The sequence below is a fragment of the Cucurbita maxima genome, unplaced genomic scaffold (genome assembly GCF_002738345.1).
Source record: "Cucurbita maxima cultivar Rimu unplaced genomic scaffold, Cmax_1.0 Cma_Scf00013, whole genome shotgun sequence".
Lineage (NCBI taxonomy): Eukaryota > Viridiplantae > Streptophyta > Magnoliopsida > Cucurbitales > Cucurbitaceae > Cucurbita > Cucurbita maxima.
The window spans coordinates 1,467,690-1,483,185 of record NW_019272029.1 but is presented as its reverse complement, the minus strand read 5'-3'; the positions used below and the strand labels follow the sequence as shown (position 1 = coordinate 1,483,185).

Below are 15,496 nucleotides of genomic sequence, written 5' to 3'. Positions count from 1 at the left end.
TTATTTATAAATATAACAACGTATTTAAATCAAGCCATGTTAGATGTTTAAAAAAAATATATTTTTTAGTTACTTTAATTAATTTAATTTTTTATTAATAATATATATAATGACGTATTTATTAATAATTTTTTATTAATAATATATATAATGACGATTAATCCAATATTGATGTTAAATATTTTTATTTATAAATATAATGACGTATTTAAATAAAGTCTAAAAAATGAGAATATATATATATATATATTTATACAATTGAGTTTGACAACGTTTTCTTCCTTATTTTTATTAGGTTTCCAATTATTTGATTTGTAGTTTAATTTTAAAAATAAATAATAAAATTTATAAAATTATTTTTATGAGTTTTGAAAATTTTGAATTTTTTAAAAAATAACAAATTTATTAAAAATAAATTGCATTTATAAGCTTAAATTTAAAAGATTAAATTAAAAAGAAACTATAAAATTGGTTATTCAACGTATAATAAATTAATTATTAAAAATATTGTAATTTAAAAGATTAAAATTAAAAAGAAACTATAAAATTGGTTATTTAACGTATAATAAATTAATTATTAAAAATATTGGAATTTCATAATTAAAAATGATTGGGCATACAAAATCTGGAAGTCTCGGGAAGAGTATATAAGAGTGAGCTGGAGATCGAGCTCCAAAAATGGTGAAATTGCAGAAGCGATTGGATGGCGGGACTTTCCTTAGCTTTATCTCTTTGCTTAATTTTCCTTCCTGCGATATCCGAAGCATCCCGTTGCTCGATCATTGGTATGTACTTTTCTTCTTCCACCACCAGATTTTAGCTTCTCCTGCGCCGTTTCGCACTTTTTGCTTCGATGTTTTGCTTGTCTGTGCTTCGTAAACTCCGAAGAAGTTGAGTTTTGTCATATGCAATGCTCTTGATATTACATGTTTTTTGTTTGCTCCCTTTGGTTTCCATTTGAGTAGCTTTTGAAGCCCTTTTGGCCATTAGAGACGTTTTTTGAAGTACCTAGGCGGCAACCAGATCAATACCTTCCTTCGAGTTTCTCATCGAATTTTCGCGGATTTTGATGGCTTCCACCGGCATTTTGGACGACGATTAACTCATCTCCCAAAAACGACGGAATGAGAGCCGTCCAATCAATGATAATCATGAAGAGATTGTAATTACAAATAATTTTTGTGTAAAATTATCCATCTAAGCGCTGTGTTTTGTGCAAGACTACTCAAATGTAAAAACGTATAGACCTAAAGGATCTTGCACTTCTTTCTTTCCATTTATGTCACCAAAGTGCTCTAAAGGCACAGCTCCGTACGACCTTGGTTTTCCCCATCAGATTCCACGCATAAGCCAATCTTCCACTCTTCTAGGAAGAAAAGTAGAAACTCCCAGATTTCCAAACAAGTAATTCTCTGAAACTGAAGACGTTGTCTTGAATAATGGTATCCATAAAATTGGGCTTCAGATTTTACACAATACCTTCATTGGGTTAATACGTTTTAAGACTAGAAATATGGTGGTTTTTGGTTTTAAGGTATTTGAGTATTGAACATGTTATGTCATGATAACATTCAGGACGAAGCGCTACAAATTTACTACCGAACTAATCGATGTTCTGCTCTGTTTTGAGTCTTCGAATTGTTGTATTTAAGCTTACCTATGTGACTTCGGACCCAAGTGTTTTGATGTGTATTTGTGAAGGGGATGGTCTGAAAGTTGAACTTTGTGTACCTGACTGACTTCCGTATGGTAGCTAACATTTTTTGGTGTTTTTAAATGCATCTAAATTTTTTCATAGATCCAGGGTTGCCTCTTGTAAGAAATATCAGTGAGCTTCCACAAGATAACTATGGAAGAGGAGGCTTGTCTCACATTACCGTTGCAGGTTCACTATTGCATGGGCTGAAGGAGGTATGGCGTGTTCATCCTTCGAGGTTCTAGAACCTAGCCAAGCTTTGTAATGAAACAAAATATATTTTTTATTGGCTTGTGCTAGCCATTTACCACTTTATTGAATTTTGCAGGTGGAAGTGTGGCTCCAAACATTTTCCCCTGGATCACACACACCTATTCACAGGCACTCCTGTGAAGAAGTTTTTGTGGTTTTGAAGGGGACTGGCACTCTCTTTCTCGCACCTAGTTCTCATGGAAAGTACCCTGGAACACCAAAAGAATTTTCTATCTATTCAAACTGTACATTTCACATACCTGTTAATGATGCTCACCAGGTACGTTGTTCTACTTAAATCCCCTCCTTGCTTTAGAAGTATCCATAAATATTGTGGGCTTAGTTGATATACATCATTTCTGGTTGCTTACAAACTTAGGGTATTAAACCCAATAATTTCGTTTGAGGTAGATTATGAAAATAACCCAAGTCTCAAATGTCTAGTCTTGCTATCCTTAGAATTTTTGTTGCCATGCAATGAGTATTGGAAAGCTTATGGAAGCCTTCTTTTTTAAAGATGGCGAGGGTGAGTGGTTCGAAAAAATTGGAAGTTCAATGGATCTAAAGAAAATAAATCAAGCTAGGATGAACGAGACTTTACTTTGCCAATGGAAGAATTTTCTATGGCTGAAGATGTTGATTTGAATTTTCTATGGCCTAAGCAAAACATTCAAAATGAGAGAAATAGCACAAATTACTCAGCTGTCAAATAAAAGCTAGGGTAAGTGCTAAAATAATCTCACTTCATAGGATTTTCAGTAGTCAACAGAAAACTACTGGTTCATTGAATCTTATTATATATAATTTTCTTTATGAGGGTCGGGAGTGTATTTGCTCTTGCAAATGAATTTTGGTATTTTTCCCCAAGGAGCATCTTGAATTAAGGATAGGGAGGAAAGAAGGGCGTAGTTTCTTGATTTCTAAACCTCCTTCTCATGTGTATCTTGCTTGAATGTTCTTTTGGTTATCTGTCCGTTGAAACTGCCATTTTGCTAATTGGGAATTTGGAAGGTGAAACTACCAAATAAGGTCAATGTTTCTGCTCAGTTTGTGGTTAATGAGATTGATTGTTCTTTGGGTCTTAAACGGGGATTTGCGGCTACATGTTTTTTGATGAAAAATTAAACTACAAGGCAAAAGCCTTCAAAATCCTTCCACTCCCACTGGACTCTTCAGACTTCTTCATTGCATGATTTTCCATGCTTGCTTTCCATCCCACCCCATGGAAGAAAGGAAACACAATCAGGCTTAGGCCTAGATATATGCATATGCAAACTGAGGACGGGTTTTTGGAGTTAGCTACTTCCTCTTATACTGTCTTTGAGGAGTTGAGGCCTGACCTCCTCCTCCCTTTGTTTTATGGGATAATGAAGTTTACTGTTTACTATATATATATATATGGATGGATGGATAGATAGATATAGATATGATTATATTTATACGTTCCTGTTCTTTTAGTGGATCAAAGAATCATGAAATCTGGCTTTCAGATGAAACCTTTCTCCAGTGACTTTCTACATTGATCTATGAAATGTGGACCGATGTGCATGGTATCATCAGTTTAAGCCCCTGATCATGCTTGCAATGCTTTTTTTTTTTTTTTTTTTTCCAAATTATATTTTCAGTTTATCAAATACACCACAATGTTCAAACAATTCTCAACTCAAACCAAGCCTCTGATATCACTTGAATGGTTAACCATTAACACAGATATGGAATACGAATGAACATGAGGATTTGCAGATGCTTGTCATCATTTCCAGGCCACCAGCCAAAGTGTGCGTATTTTTCTTCCATTTTACATTATGTATTTCATCTTTGGTCGTTTTTATAACTTGAGCTTAACGAATTATACATTTGCTTGAAGAAGGTCATTATGGTATTTAGGAGTAAATTGAAGGTGAGACTCATGAACAACCAAGATGTTTTGGTTTATGGTTGCAGGTTTATTTATGATGACTGGGCCATGCCCCATACTGCTGCAAGATTGAAGTTCCCCTACTATTGGGATGAACAGTGTTTTGAAGCGCCCGTAAAGGATGAACTTTGACGTTGTTTGTCGATCAAATTGACCATTAACATGAAGTGTAAAGTCGAATTCTCATAAAAACATGAAGTGTTGTAAACTTTAAACAAGGTGCAACATCTTGAAAGTTCTTCAAGCTTGTATCACTCACTTTTGCTTCAAAAATCCATTCCAAATGGATAGAGCCTTGTTGAGGTGTGAAAGCCTATAGTTTCTTCTATAATTTAGGCTTGGAATCATTGATGGTCGTTAGCGTCGGTTTGATAATAACTTCGAATTTATGTTTGGTTCTTACTCATTATTATTTTTAATTAAAAATATAATTTATTTTAGTTCAACGTTAGTAGCTTATCAATTGAACAATGTTCAAATTGATAAATATAAATATTATTCACGTACATGTAGCTCAAATATCCCACTAAATTTATAGATTTAACCACAAGATTATATATATATATATATATATATATATATATATATATATATATAATGCAACTATGAATTTGTTTTTATTGCATATGTATTTTCCTTCTTACACATATTAGACATTATACAATTAATAAACACCTAGATCACTCCTCACTTTTTTAACATTATATACTTTTTAAGTAACATTTTTTTACAAAAGATTATAATATCAAGCAGAATATAAGAGTTAAAAGATGCTCAAACTAGTAAAACCTATGCATTTGTAAGATATTATGAATATATATATGGAATGAATGCTACAAACAATTCACAATCCTTCTTAAAGCACAATAATAGCAAAAGAGAAAGATAAGTGTAAATAGCAAAAATAGAATGAATCAAGAAAAAAGTGGATAAAGGGAAGAGAAAAGAAGTCACTAGGATCAAACAAATCATCTAAAAGTGTTTTTCTTGCTTTGAAATCCCAGTACAAACAATCAGCAAGACTATGCATCATCTAAAACCAAACTTTACTAAGAACAAAAAGACCCCATGGATCAAACAATATCCCCTCCCGAATATCTTCATTTATGTTTGTCAAAAATTAGAAGAAGAAAAGGATGGGTAGAGAGAGATGAAGTAGTTGAGTGTTTTTGAGGAACAAAAAAATCTAAAAATTGGATAGATCCCCTGGTTCTAACTCCAAGAAATGTGGAAAGGAAATGGAAGCTGAAAAAGGAAAAAGAAAATGGATGTAGCTCCATGAGAGAAAGGAATAATGATAATCCCAACCCACCATGAGCATGCCCAGAAATAGGCATTGTTCTCCTAAGAATTTTCCCTTCCTCAGAATCCCACCAACCTTGTTCCTCCTCAACTTTATCCCTTATCATCAATCATTCCTAATTCTTCCTTCCCAATCCTTCTCCCAAACCAGCCTAACAATGGCTGCCATCACTCCGTTTCTCTCACTTCTTTGATCAATCATCTCCACTTTCTCCATTGTTCCAATTTCCAACACTCCAATTTACAGGGCAGGAATGGCCTTCCACAACAACCATCTCCATTTCTCCATCTCTCTCCTCGGCCTCCTCCTGTCTTTCCTTCTCATCCTCCTCACCGCCACCGCCACCGCCACCGCCACCGCCGGAATCCGCCTAGGGATCATCCGCAAGCCTTCCTCCGACGTCCCTATCTTCCGCGAAGCTCCGGCGTTTCGGAATGGCGATTCCTGTAAAAGAGACGAGAAGATTCACGTGGCTATGACATTGGATTCGAATTACCTGAGAGGAACAATGGCGGCCGTTCTGTCGATTCTTCAGCACTCAACTTGCCCTGAGAACGTGGAATTTCACTTCCTGTGGGCGAGATTCGACTCCGAAGTGTTCTCGTGCATCAAAACCACGTTTCCGTACCTCAATTTTAAGGTTTATCGATTCGATTCCGGTAGGGTTCGGGGGAAAATTTCGAAATCCATTCGACAAGCTTTGGATCAGCCACTGAACTATGCGAGAATTTACTTGGCGGAGATTCTGCCGGTGGAGGTTAAGAGAGTCATATATTTGGATTCCGATTTGGTCGTTGTTGACGACGTTGCAGAGCTTTGGGGAGTGGATTTGGGCGATAAGGTATCAAATCAAAACCTTCAATTTCAGATCATCAAACCCTAAACTCCTTATTTATACATTTCCTCTCTCTCTCTCTCTTTCTCTTTCTACAAAATTTCCTCTTTTTTTTTTTTTTTTTTTTTTTGGGTTTTTATAATTTTCTTTTTGGGTTTTTCCAAATCGGAGTTTCAAAATATTTTGGAGAAGTGAAAAGTCTAAAATACCCCTACGGAACTTCTTGATGGAATTTCAAAACTTTTTTTTATTGTCCAATATATATTAATCCACATTTAATCTGGAGTTGAAAATAATTTGGAGAAGTGAAGAGTCTAAAATACCCCTATTGATGATGGAATTTCAACCTATGAAATTAAAATTTTGAACTTTTAAAAACTTTTTTTATTATCTAATATATTTTAATCCACATTTAATTTGGAGTTGGAAAATATTTTGGAGAAGTGAAAAGTCTAAAATATCCTTGAGGAACTTCTTAATGATGATGGAATTTCAACCTATGAAAACAATAAAATATATATATATTTTTTAAATTATCTTTGAAAAACTTTTTAATTTTCCAACCTATTTTAATCCACATTTTATTTCTTTCTTTTTTTTTCAAATTGGAGTTGGAAAATATTTGGAGAAGTGAAAAGTCCAAAATATCCCTAAGGAACTTCATTTCAACCTATGAAAATAATAAAATATATTTTATAAAAATTTGAACTTTGAATACTTTTTTTTATTACCCAACATATTTTAATCCACATTTAATTTCGAAAATAGTTTGGAGAAGTGAAAAGTCTAAAATACCCCTAAAAAAACAATAAAATTATTATTTCATGTAAACGCAGGTATTAGCAGCACCGGAGTACTGCCACGCAAACTTCACAAAGTACTTCACCGACCAATTCTGGTCTGACCGGAAGCTGTCAGAGACGTTCAGCACGCGACAGCCCTGCTACTTCAACACCGGCGTCATGGTCGTCGACATCAAAAAGTGGAGGTCCGGTAAGTTCACCCAGAAGATGGAGGACTGGATGGCAGTCCAGAAGCAGCGCCGTATCTACCACCTTGGTTCTCTCCCGCCCTTCCTCCTCGTCCTCGCCGGCGACATCCGCGCCGTCGACCACCGCTGGAACCAGCACGGCCTCGGCGGCGACAACCTCGAAGGCAAATGCCGGAGCCTCCACCCTGGTCCAATCAGCCTCCTCCACTGGAGCGGCAAAGGTAAACCCTGGCTAAGGCTAGATTCCAGGAGGCCCTGCACCGTCGATCATCTTTGGGCCCCTTACGATCTCTACCGTCCGTCCACGCATGCGTTGGAAGAGTGAATAGAGAACCGAACCGAAACCGAACCGAACCGAACCGAACCAAACCGAACCGAGAAAACCCTTTTTTTTCTTCTAATATGGTTGGATTTGGGGGAAATTGGCTAAGTGTTTTTTTTTTTTTTTCTTTTTCTTTTTTTGGGTTTTTTTTTCTTTTTTTGGGTTTGGTATTTTGAAAATCTCTCTTTTTTTTTTTCTCTTTTTTTTCTTTTTTTTTTTTTTCTTTTTTTAAGAATCAAAAGAAAGGTAAAAGGAGAGAGAGAAGGAAGAAGGAAGAAGGAAGAGGAAGGTGAAGATTTGCATAGGAATTAGCAGACTTTCTCCATTTTTCATTTATTCTCAACTTTGTTCTTCCTTCCTTCAAATTTTATATTATGTTAAACCCATTTGTTGTGTATATATATAAATATATATATTTTTTACCTTTTTAGTTTCCATATATTTATTTTTATTTCCGCTTTTGCTTCGTATCGTAAAACGTTGTGATTGTTTCTTACGACGAAATTAGGGTTCTAATGCTTCTTCTTAGGACTTAACGAACAAAATAATGTTAAAATCATATTATTTGCATGATTAGAATTTATAACAATTGCCCTATTTTGAGATTGATCAAAATATCTTTAGGTCTTTTACCTCCAACGTTCTAGCCGTTATTTCAACATTTTATTATATTCTATATGCTTACCTCTATTTTCATGTAAAAGGCCAAAACGTATCATGGAACAACGAGGTTTAACGCTATGATCCACCGCTACATCCTTGCCACTAGTTGAAAAATTGTGGCGATTAATAAAAAGATTTAAACTTTGTAGTTTGTCTTAAAAAAAATATATCCAACATCAGAAATTTTAATAGTGATTTAAAAATACAAAAGAAAAAAAAAATTATTAGCCAATAAAAAATATAAAAAAATACTCGATAAATTTTAAAATTAATAAAAAAAATTAAATTTTTTTTGAGTGTAAAAGTATTTTAAAAGTTTTTTCTTTGGGTATAATTTAATCCAATAAAAACCCCTAAAGAGTGGAAAAACCAAACCATATAATATAAAAGCCCTAAATTGGAAATTTCCATGAGAAATAACTGAACTTTGAAATGGGATTGGGATTTCGAGCTTGGTTGATTATGGTGTGGCCTTACGTTCATCCAGATAGAGACTTCCCACCATCTTGACGAACGCGAACACTGCGTCTCTTCCAAACTTCATTTTTTCTCTGATCGATCTTTTGCTTAATTTGGTCGTTGTTTCGAATCTGTCAAATGAATTTCTTCAGATCGGTGTTTTCCGACGATCCCGATCCTTCGACAGCGTCCGAATCTGAACCTCAATCGCCTGAAAAGTCCTTGTTGAAAGAAGGAGAAGGAACATCGGATTCGAGTCCCCATCCGAAGTCAAATCCTGTCGCGGCTGCCGAAGCTTGGAGTTTCGGTGGTCTGATCCAGACTTTGAGCGCTAAATCGGAATCGGTTATCGATACCTACCGGCGCGATCTCCAGGAATTTGGTTCGGGATTGAAGAAGGAAATTGAGGTCGCTCAAGGATCTCTGGAGACGGTAGGGCACGCCTTCGATGAATTCGGTAGCTCCGTTTTGAAAGGTACGGCTCAGATTATCGCGCAAGGAAAGGACGCGATCCTCGCTATAGATCAGGAATCTGATTCTGATAATGGTAGTAACCAAAATTTGAGTAATCAAAGAAGCCCGTGTTCCAAGCCCTACAGTAGGTTTGATTCTCAGGTTCGTTTGCTTCAAGGCGATACGTCCACTTACTGTGAGGAACCTGAAGATTTGGGTGATTATGATCAGTGGAGATCGCAATTTGTGCTGAATGATAGGAGTGAAGAAATTGAAAACTTGATGGAAGAAAATGGTGGAATAGATAATATACACAAGAAGGTTGTTCCTAATGTTGTTGATGATGAAACTTTCTGGTGTAGGTATTTTTATAAAGCGCATAAGCTTAAGCAAGCTGAGGATGTTAGGGCAAATCTTGTGAAGAGGGCTATTGCAAGGGAAGAAGAGGAGGATTTGAGTTGGGATGTGGATGACGACGAGGGTGATGAGGGATACAATGAGATCAATGTCGGGTCGAAAGGGGATTCGGTGAAGAATGAGGTGAGTAGTGAAGTTCGGGGTAAAGCTACAAAGAGCGAAGAACGCAATGTCGATGAGGAAGTCAAAGAGGAGCATGCTGCCAATACTGAAGTTGTGAAGAAGGAAGTTCCTGTCAATGAATTGAACGGAGGAAGCTCTATTGATGACAACGACGAGGACGGGAAGGGGGAGAAGAGTTCTCAGAAAGTCCATTTGGAAGGTGGCTCTGGGCTGAATAACAAAGATCAAGGATTGAAATCAGACATGAAGGTAGCAGTAGAGGCCAAGTCTGAACATGGCGAATCTTCGAAAGACAGTGATGTTTCAATTGTTTCAACGCAGCCTTCTATGCCCGAGGACGAAGATCTCGGGTGGGATGAGATTGAGGATCTGAGCATTATTGAGGAAAAGAAAGTAGCAACTCAGGGTGGGATAGCAAATCAAGAGGAAATGCGAAAGCGACTGAGTACTGCTGAAGACGATGAAGATTTGGACTGGGGTACCGATACCGAATGACAAAACTCCTAAAGCTCGGTAAATCAAATCTATGAAAGGTTTTTAACTGATTTCCTATGTTATATTTCATTTTTTTTCAAAGTGTTATTCCTTTTATCTGTTGAATACAATGCGCCCTGTGAAGGTATATCTTAAACTATCCTGGAAGGAATCGTGTTCGAATCATAACTTGATTTCATTCAATCATGAAACTCTAGAATTTGAGTCGTTTATGGGTTTTCTACATCAATATGCAGACTTACCTTAGGATCTTTAGGAAACACTCAAGAATCGCTCAAAAGAGGAGCTAACCTTTCGGAATTTGATTTCGTTCAATCATGAAACTCTAGAATTTGAGTCAGTTATGGGTTTTTTACATCAATATGCAGACTTACCTTAGGGTCTTTAGGAAACACTCAAGAATCACTCAATAGAGAAGCCAACCTTTCGGAATTCGGGCAGTTTCTCGGGTTCTATATATATAGGCTTCTAGCTGAATATAATCAAGTAAGCTAGAAAATACCATAGGTTAATTACGGTTTCAAGCACTCCCATCAAGAACTAGTGATGAATTTGAATCAACAATGCCAGTAGGAAATAGTTAAGTTTAATCTCTAGAATAGAAGGAAAAGGAAAGATTTAAATACAATTAGTAAATACAAAATTCGAACCTAAATCCTCTAGTTCACTCTTCAAACTTGAACCTCAACTTCATCTAAAAGAAAGAAAAGAACCCTAAGAACTTGGCAACCAAATAAATAAGCGGTTCGTGGTGTTCGGGGAGGGGGTGGAATTAATAGGAAAAAACTCACTCAGATCCATCAGTGAAAGGACAAGAACACTACTTAGTAGAGTCGTGTTGCTTCGACTTCAGAACTGCTCTGATTTCAGACTCAAACACTTATGCCTGGTTGTTCATAAGATGAATCTGGTAGACGAGTTTCAACAGGGGAAGGTAATGCAAGGAACCGACCTTTTCTAGCGCGAGGAGGAAGATGTTTTGCTGGTTTTCTTGAATTGACAGCCCATGGTAAGAACACTCCAGTGCCATCACGTTGAGATCTTCCAGGGCTCATCACCATAGGGCGCACAGGAGCTAACATGACCACCGGTGCATGAAGGATCCCCCATTTTGGCATTACCTCCATTGCTTCATAGCCGTAGGTGACTCCATTAGGCAAGGCGCATGTGCCAGCAACACCCGGTTGCCATAGAGTTACAGTGTTCGAAATCTGCTGAGGGGTTGGTGATTGGCATTGATCGTAGTCTGGCCGAACTCGAAAGAACGTGATGGTGACCCTTTTGTTAGGAGATGCACATATGACATGGCGTGCAACATCTGCACTGTTGCCCCTCATGACCAAAAGGGATCTGCAAAATTACATGCTTGTATTAATGGTTTAGAATCGTCGTCACGATTCGAATACGTACAAGAAACCATAACAAAAGCTAGATTTGATTGATTAGAACAACAGAGTTTAAAGGGCATACCCTTCCTTCAAGGACAGCATGAGCGGCCCCTTGTAGTTGCCTTCGTTATCACTGACAATAGAACGCCCAAAAGCCATAGTTGATTCAGAAAGGAAGAGAGTGGAAATGGGTTGTTCCAAGTGTGGAGGTTTCTGGAATGGCTGTGAATACTCGCCCTACAGCACAAGCCATATTTTCATTTAATTTGCCTTCGAAGCCTCATTGTAGCCACATGAACGTTGTTTAGAGATAGAATACAATAACACTACCTCTTCAAAGAAATTGACTAGACATCCATTTGGTCTTTTGTACTCTGGAATGAGCTGCCACTGAATGAGATGATCAATAACAGTCACAAGAAGAGGTGGAATCGGTTCTATGTTACCTGTAAGCATGGACAATATTAGTAGTATTAAACAATGTTCAGATCGGCGTGTTACTAGTGCTTTTACGTATTAAACTAAATTATGTTCAGATCGGCATAGTGGCCTACACCTACATCGATTTCAACGACCTCAAAAATTGGATGGTTAAAATATCATACTTGTTCGGCTGTTATTGGCGGAGTCATCTCTTATCTGTCCAAAAATGGGGACGCCAAGCTGGATCATCTCTCGCCGGTTGCCTTTCACCTGCTGATTGAATAAAACAAATGTCTCTCCTGCACACGTAAAGAAGATTCAATTCAGATTCTAAACTAAGCTGAAGAAAACTATGGAGAAAGGCCTTCAAACCAGTGATACAAATTTCTTCATTCCTATGATTATTTTCATGAAATGTTGTTGACATCAATGTTTTCCATTAAGTTGCAGGACGGGTATTGTCCCTATCAGAATGGTTTTTTCAAGAAGTCTGATCGAGAATAGTAAATGTTGAAGCTATTAAGAGAGAGTTAATGCTAACCAGAGAGCTCCCCATTCTTTGCAGCAGAGCGAAGATCATCAACAAAGTCATTCAACTTCACCAATTCAGACTCTGTGAAAATGTCTTCATAACACTTCAATCCTTTCACAACATTCACCTGTCACCAAATGTTACAAAAAAATGAATGATACAAATAATACTAAAACTTTTCTAAATTTTCAAATAGTACGAGGAACAAACGGAGTATATAAATTTGAATCTCCAATTTCAAGAGAAGGAGTACGAGCACCACACCATTCTTCTGTTAGGAATTACGCCTTTCCACAATGGTATGATATTGTCCATTTTGAGCATAAGCTCTCCTGACTTTGTTTAAGCTTCTCCAAAAAGCCTCATACCAATGAAGATGTATTCCTTACATATAAACCTATGATAATTTCTTAAATTAGCCCACGTGGGATTCACTCCCAACAATCCTCAACAATCCTCCCCTCGAACAAAGTACACTACTATGGAGCCTTCGAACAACCTCTCTTTAATTGAGGCTCGACTCCTTTCTTTGGAGCACTCGAACAACAAAGTACACCCTTTGTTCTACACTTTAGTCACTTTTTTACTAAACCTTCGAAGCTCACAATTTTTGTTCGATATTTGAGGATTCTATTGTCATGACTAAATTTAGGGCATGACTCTAATACCATGTTAGGAATCACGACTCTCCACAATGGTATGAAACTGTCCACTTTGAGCATAAACTCTCATGACTTTGCTTTGGGCTTCCCCAAAAGGTCTCATACCAATGAAGATTATTCCTTACATATAAACCACCCACGATCCTTTCCTAAATTAGCCCATGTAGGACTCACTCCCAACAATCCTCAACATCTTCAACGTTCGTTTCATTTCAATTCAAAATTAAAAATGAACAAACCAAAAAAGTTTTAGTACTACAATAACGTTGTAACCGACGACTCCACACCATTCATCAAGGCTAGTTTTAAATTAAAAAATGAATGATGATATTTGAATTTGGGAAAAGAAAGAGCTCACCATATGGCCCTTCACTGGCTCCTTAGCAGAGAATCCTTTTGTCAACTTCATCAGCCCCGGACGTGCTTCACACTCTCCATGGTTGCTGCATATCTCAACTTCTGCAGAGCTGGCCTGCACTCCTCCTCCTCCCCCTTGAGATCCTGCCAAAGAACACAGTAAATTACTCAACAGTTAACTAAACAAATGCATTTAATGAAATGCCCAATTTAAAATAATGGTTTTTAATTTAGTCAACTCATTGTCCGTGACAAATTTTATGCTATAACCTCTGAATTTCATAACCGTGTTTAAAATAAAGTAATATATATCAAGAAACATGCTCAATAATGAAATAATTATTAAATTTGCCGTGAAAGGAATTTATTTTATTTTATTGGGGAAGGGTTTTGGGTAGAATATTGGACGGCTGAGATTGAAAGATGAGTATTGATTTCCATTAAACTAAGAGCTCCATCTCGAGGTGTTGCGTAGCTGTCAGTGTTCGTCATTCCGGGACTAACCGTAGAATCTTGTAACGTCTTTAACTTTTTCTGCTCACCTCGAAACACTCAAACCCCCCGCCTAAACCTCCGGAAGATATTCGATTGGCGCTAGAAATTTATTTGTTGATTAGGATGAACAACGTAAGGATTTTGATGTTCGAATAACTTTTTGGATGAATTTGAAGAAAGTAACTGGAAAAGAAAGAAAAAAGGGAATCCCTAAACTGAATGAATTTGACGAAACAGAGTTTCTGTAGAAGATTAAATCACGGATCTGACCCTGAAATTTTTTGTTTCTGTTTGAATCCTGTGAATGTTGAAAAGAATTCTTTTCGCTGGAACAGTCGATTTGTGCACTTTTTTGAAAAATTTTTCGATTAAGAGTTTCGATTGTTCGCTGTTCATCAACGCAGAGATTGAAATTTTTTGAGAAATTTTGGAGAAACGATCAGAAGTTTTTGGATCAACAGAAATCAAGAATTGAAAAATGGATCAAGGATTTTGATTGATTGAGAATACTTACCTGAATCGGTTATCTCGCTTCCGATTGAATCCTCCTCTTCAATTGGAGCCAAATCCTCATTTCTTCCGCCTTCGGTTTCGTTGATCTCAATCGACATCTCTTCGATCTTCACTTTTCCATTATTCGCTTCCTCTTCGACAAATTCCTCTTCCGAACACATCTTACCTCCGTTTTCATCTGCTTCACTCGTCTTCTTCGCCTCCATTTCAACATCGCAGTCGTCCTCGGCCACTGCCGCCGCCGCCTCCTCCTCCTCCTCCTGGTTCTTCTTCTTCTTCTTCTTCTTCTCCGCAGTCACCTTCCGGAGCTCCACCGCGACGTCGCCGATCGGATGATACTTCTGCATTTGCAGGACCGGGATCCAATTCAGCCGTCGTCTATGAATCGCACCGAACACTGCTTCGTACTCCAATCCTCCAATGTCACTCACCTGCGCCAGATGTCCACACAGCGCATCGATTATCGCGTTCGCCGCCGCAAACTCCCCTCTGAACCACCCTAACACCGCGTCCTTCGCTAATGTATCCGTCACCGCCGCCGCCGCCGCTGGCGGCATCATCACCGGCCGCGCTCGATCAGTTGCCCCCGCCGCCATCGGCATCCACCAAAACCAATTCCAATCCAAAATACTAAAATCACAAATTCAAAATTCTCCGTTCGTTGCTTCCTGATTCCGGATTCACCGAAATCTCGGAATGAATCGTTATACTCCTTAATTCAACAGAGCCTCGAATCAACGCAGTTATATATAAATAAAAGTGAATATCAAAATTTATGTGCAAAAGTGTAAAAGAGAGCGTTTTTTGGCAGAGAAATAAGGGAGGGGTCGTTGAAGGGGATTTTATATATGGGAATTTCTGTGACGTGGCAATTTTTTAGTGACGGTGACGTGGCAGAGCTTTTTAAATAAATAGTTCTAAAGTTATTAATTAAATAAAGTGATTAATTTTGTATGTTGTACTTTTATTTAAAATATAAAGAATTCTTAACATGGTGTTCTATTTCCAAAATATATATATATATATATATATTTTGGATAATAACACATTTTTGTTTTAAATTACGCTGGAGTTTCTTTCGTTTTTTTTAGGGTTATAGTAAAATTTTTCATTATAAATTTTTCGCTACTTAAATGTTCGACAATACTCGAAGCACGAGCGAATATCGATATCAACCTCTATTGTATCAGTTATAGCAA

General features: G+C 37.2%; 4 protein-coding genes and 1 long non-coding RNA gene across 5 annotated transcripts; 3 read left to right on the top strand and 2 right to left on the bottom strand.

The window, feature by feature from the left end:
• The first annotated feature begins 651 nt into the window (after window positions 1-651).
• Window positions 652-4,260, top strand: LOC111488844 (auxin-binding protein T85). Its single transcript, XM_023136789.1, has 6 exons — window positions 652-785; window positions 1,805-1,911; window positions 2,025-2,228; window positions 3,659-3,726; window positions 3,893-4,028; window positions 4,060-4,260. The coding sequence occupies exons 1-5, from the start codon at window positions 704-706 to the stop codon at window positions 3,996-3,998; spliced, it is 567 nt and encodes a 188-aa protein (XP_022992557.1). The 5' UTR covers window positions 652-703; the 3' UTR covers window positions 3,999-4,028; window positions 4,060-4,260.
• A 563-nt stretch (window positions 4,261-4,823) lies between these two features.
• LOC111488851 lies at window positions 4,824-6,058 on the bottom strand. Its single transcript, XR_002719282.1, has 2 exons — window positions 5,798-6,058; window positions 4,824-5,613 (listed from the first exon to the last, which is right to left on the bottom strand). It is a non-coding gene; the product is annotated as an uncharacterized LOC111488851 (long non-coding RNA).
• LOC111488848 (probable galacturonosyltransferase-like 4) lies at window positions 5,411-7,337 on the top strand. The gene is made up of 2 exons (XM_023136794.1): window positions 5,411-6,010; window positions 6,841-7,337. The coding sequence occupies exons 1-2, from the start codon at window positions 5,423-5,425 to the stop codon at window positions 7,318-7,320; spliced, it is 1,068 nt and encodes a 355-aa protein (XP_022992562.1). The 5' UTR covers window positions 5,411-5,422; the 3' UTR covers window positions 7,321-7,337.
• A 1,044-nt stretch (window positions 7,338-8,381) lies between these two features.
• Window positions 8,382-10,134, top strand: LOC111488823 (BSD domain-containing protein 1-A). Its single transcript, XM_023136752.1, has one exon. It carries the CDS (start codon window positions 8,578-8,580, stop codon window positions 9,925-9,927), a length of 1,350 nt encoding a protein of 449 aa, XP_022992520.1. The 5' UTR covers window positions 8,382-8,577; the 3' UTR covers window positions 9,928-10,134.
• A 326-nt stretch (window positions 10,135-10,460) lies between these two features.
• Window positions 10,461-15,100, bottom strand: LOC111488819. Its single transcript, XM_023136741.1, has 7 exons — window positions 14,299-15,100; window positions 13,291-13,433; window positions 12,280-12,397; window positions 11,921-12,037; window positions 11,646-11,761; window positions 11,398-11,552; window positions 10,461-11,277 (listed from the first exon to the last, which is right to left on the bottom strand). Exons 1-7 carry the CDS (start codon window positions 14,897-14,899, stop codon window positions 10,800-10,802), a joined length of 1,728 nt encoding a protein of 575 aa, XP_022992509.1. The 5' UTR covers window positions 14,900-15,100; the 3' UTR covers window positions 10,461-10,799.
• Window positions 15,101-15,496: the final 396 nt, after the last annotated feature.

Excerpts from the sequence above, each read along its gene's own strand:
- LOC111488819 (XM_023136741.1), bottom strand. The coding sequence starts at position 14,899 with ATGCCGATGGCGGCGGGGGCAACTGATCGAGCGCGGCCGGTGATGATG. Across the intron at positions 13,434-14,298 it reads AAGCGAGATAACCGATTCAG|GATCTCAAGGGGGAGGAGGA; the intron begins GTAAGTATTCTC and ends GTTCTTTGGCAG. Across the intron at positions 11,762-11,920 it reads CGCCAATAACAGCCGAACAA|GTAACATAGAACCGATTCCA; the intron begins GTATGATATTTT and ends CCATGCTTACAG.
- LOC111488844 (XM_023136789.1), top strand. The coding sequence starts at position 704 with ATGGCGGGACTTTCCTTAGCTTTATCTCTTTGCTTAATTTTCCTTCCT. Across the intron at positions 786-1,804 it reads ATCCCGTTGCTCGATCATTG|GGTTGCCTCTTGTAAGAAAT; the intron begins GTATGTACTTTT and ends TCATAGATCCAG. Across the intron at positions 3,727-3,892 it reads TCCAGGCCACCAGCCAAAGT|GTTTATTTATGATGACTGGG; the intron begins GTGCGTATTTTT and ends TTATGGTTGCAG.
- LOC111488823 (XM_023136752.1), top strand. The coding sequence starts at position 8,578 with ATGAATTTCTTCAGATCGGTGTTTTCCGACGATCCCGATCCTTCGACA.
- LOC111488848 (XM_023136794.1), top strand. The coding sequence starts at position 5,423 with ATGGCCTTCCACAACAACCATCTCCATTTCTCCATCTCTCTCCTCGGC. Across the intron at positions 6,011-6,840 it reads GAGTGGATTTGGGCGATAAG|GTATTAGCAGCACCGGAGTA; the intron begins GTATCAAATCAA and ends ATGTAAACGCAG.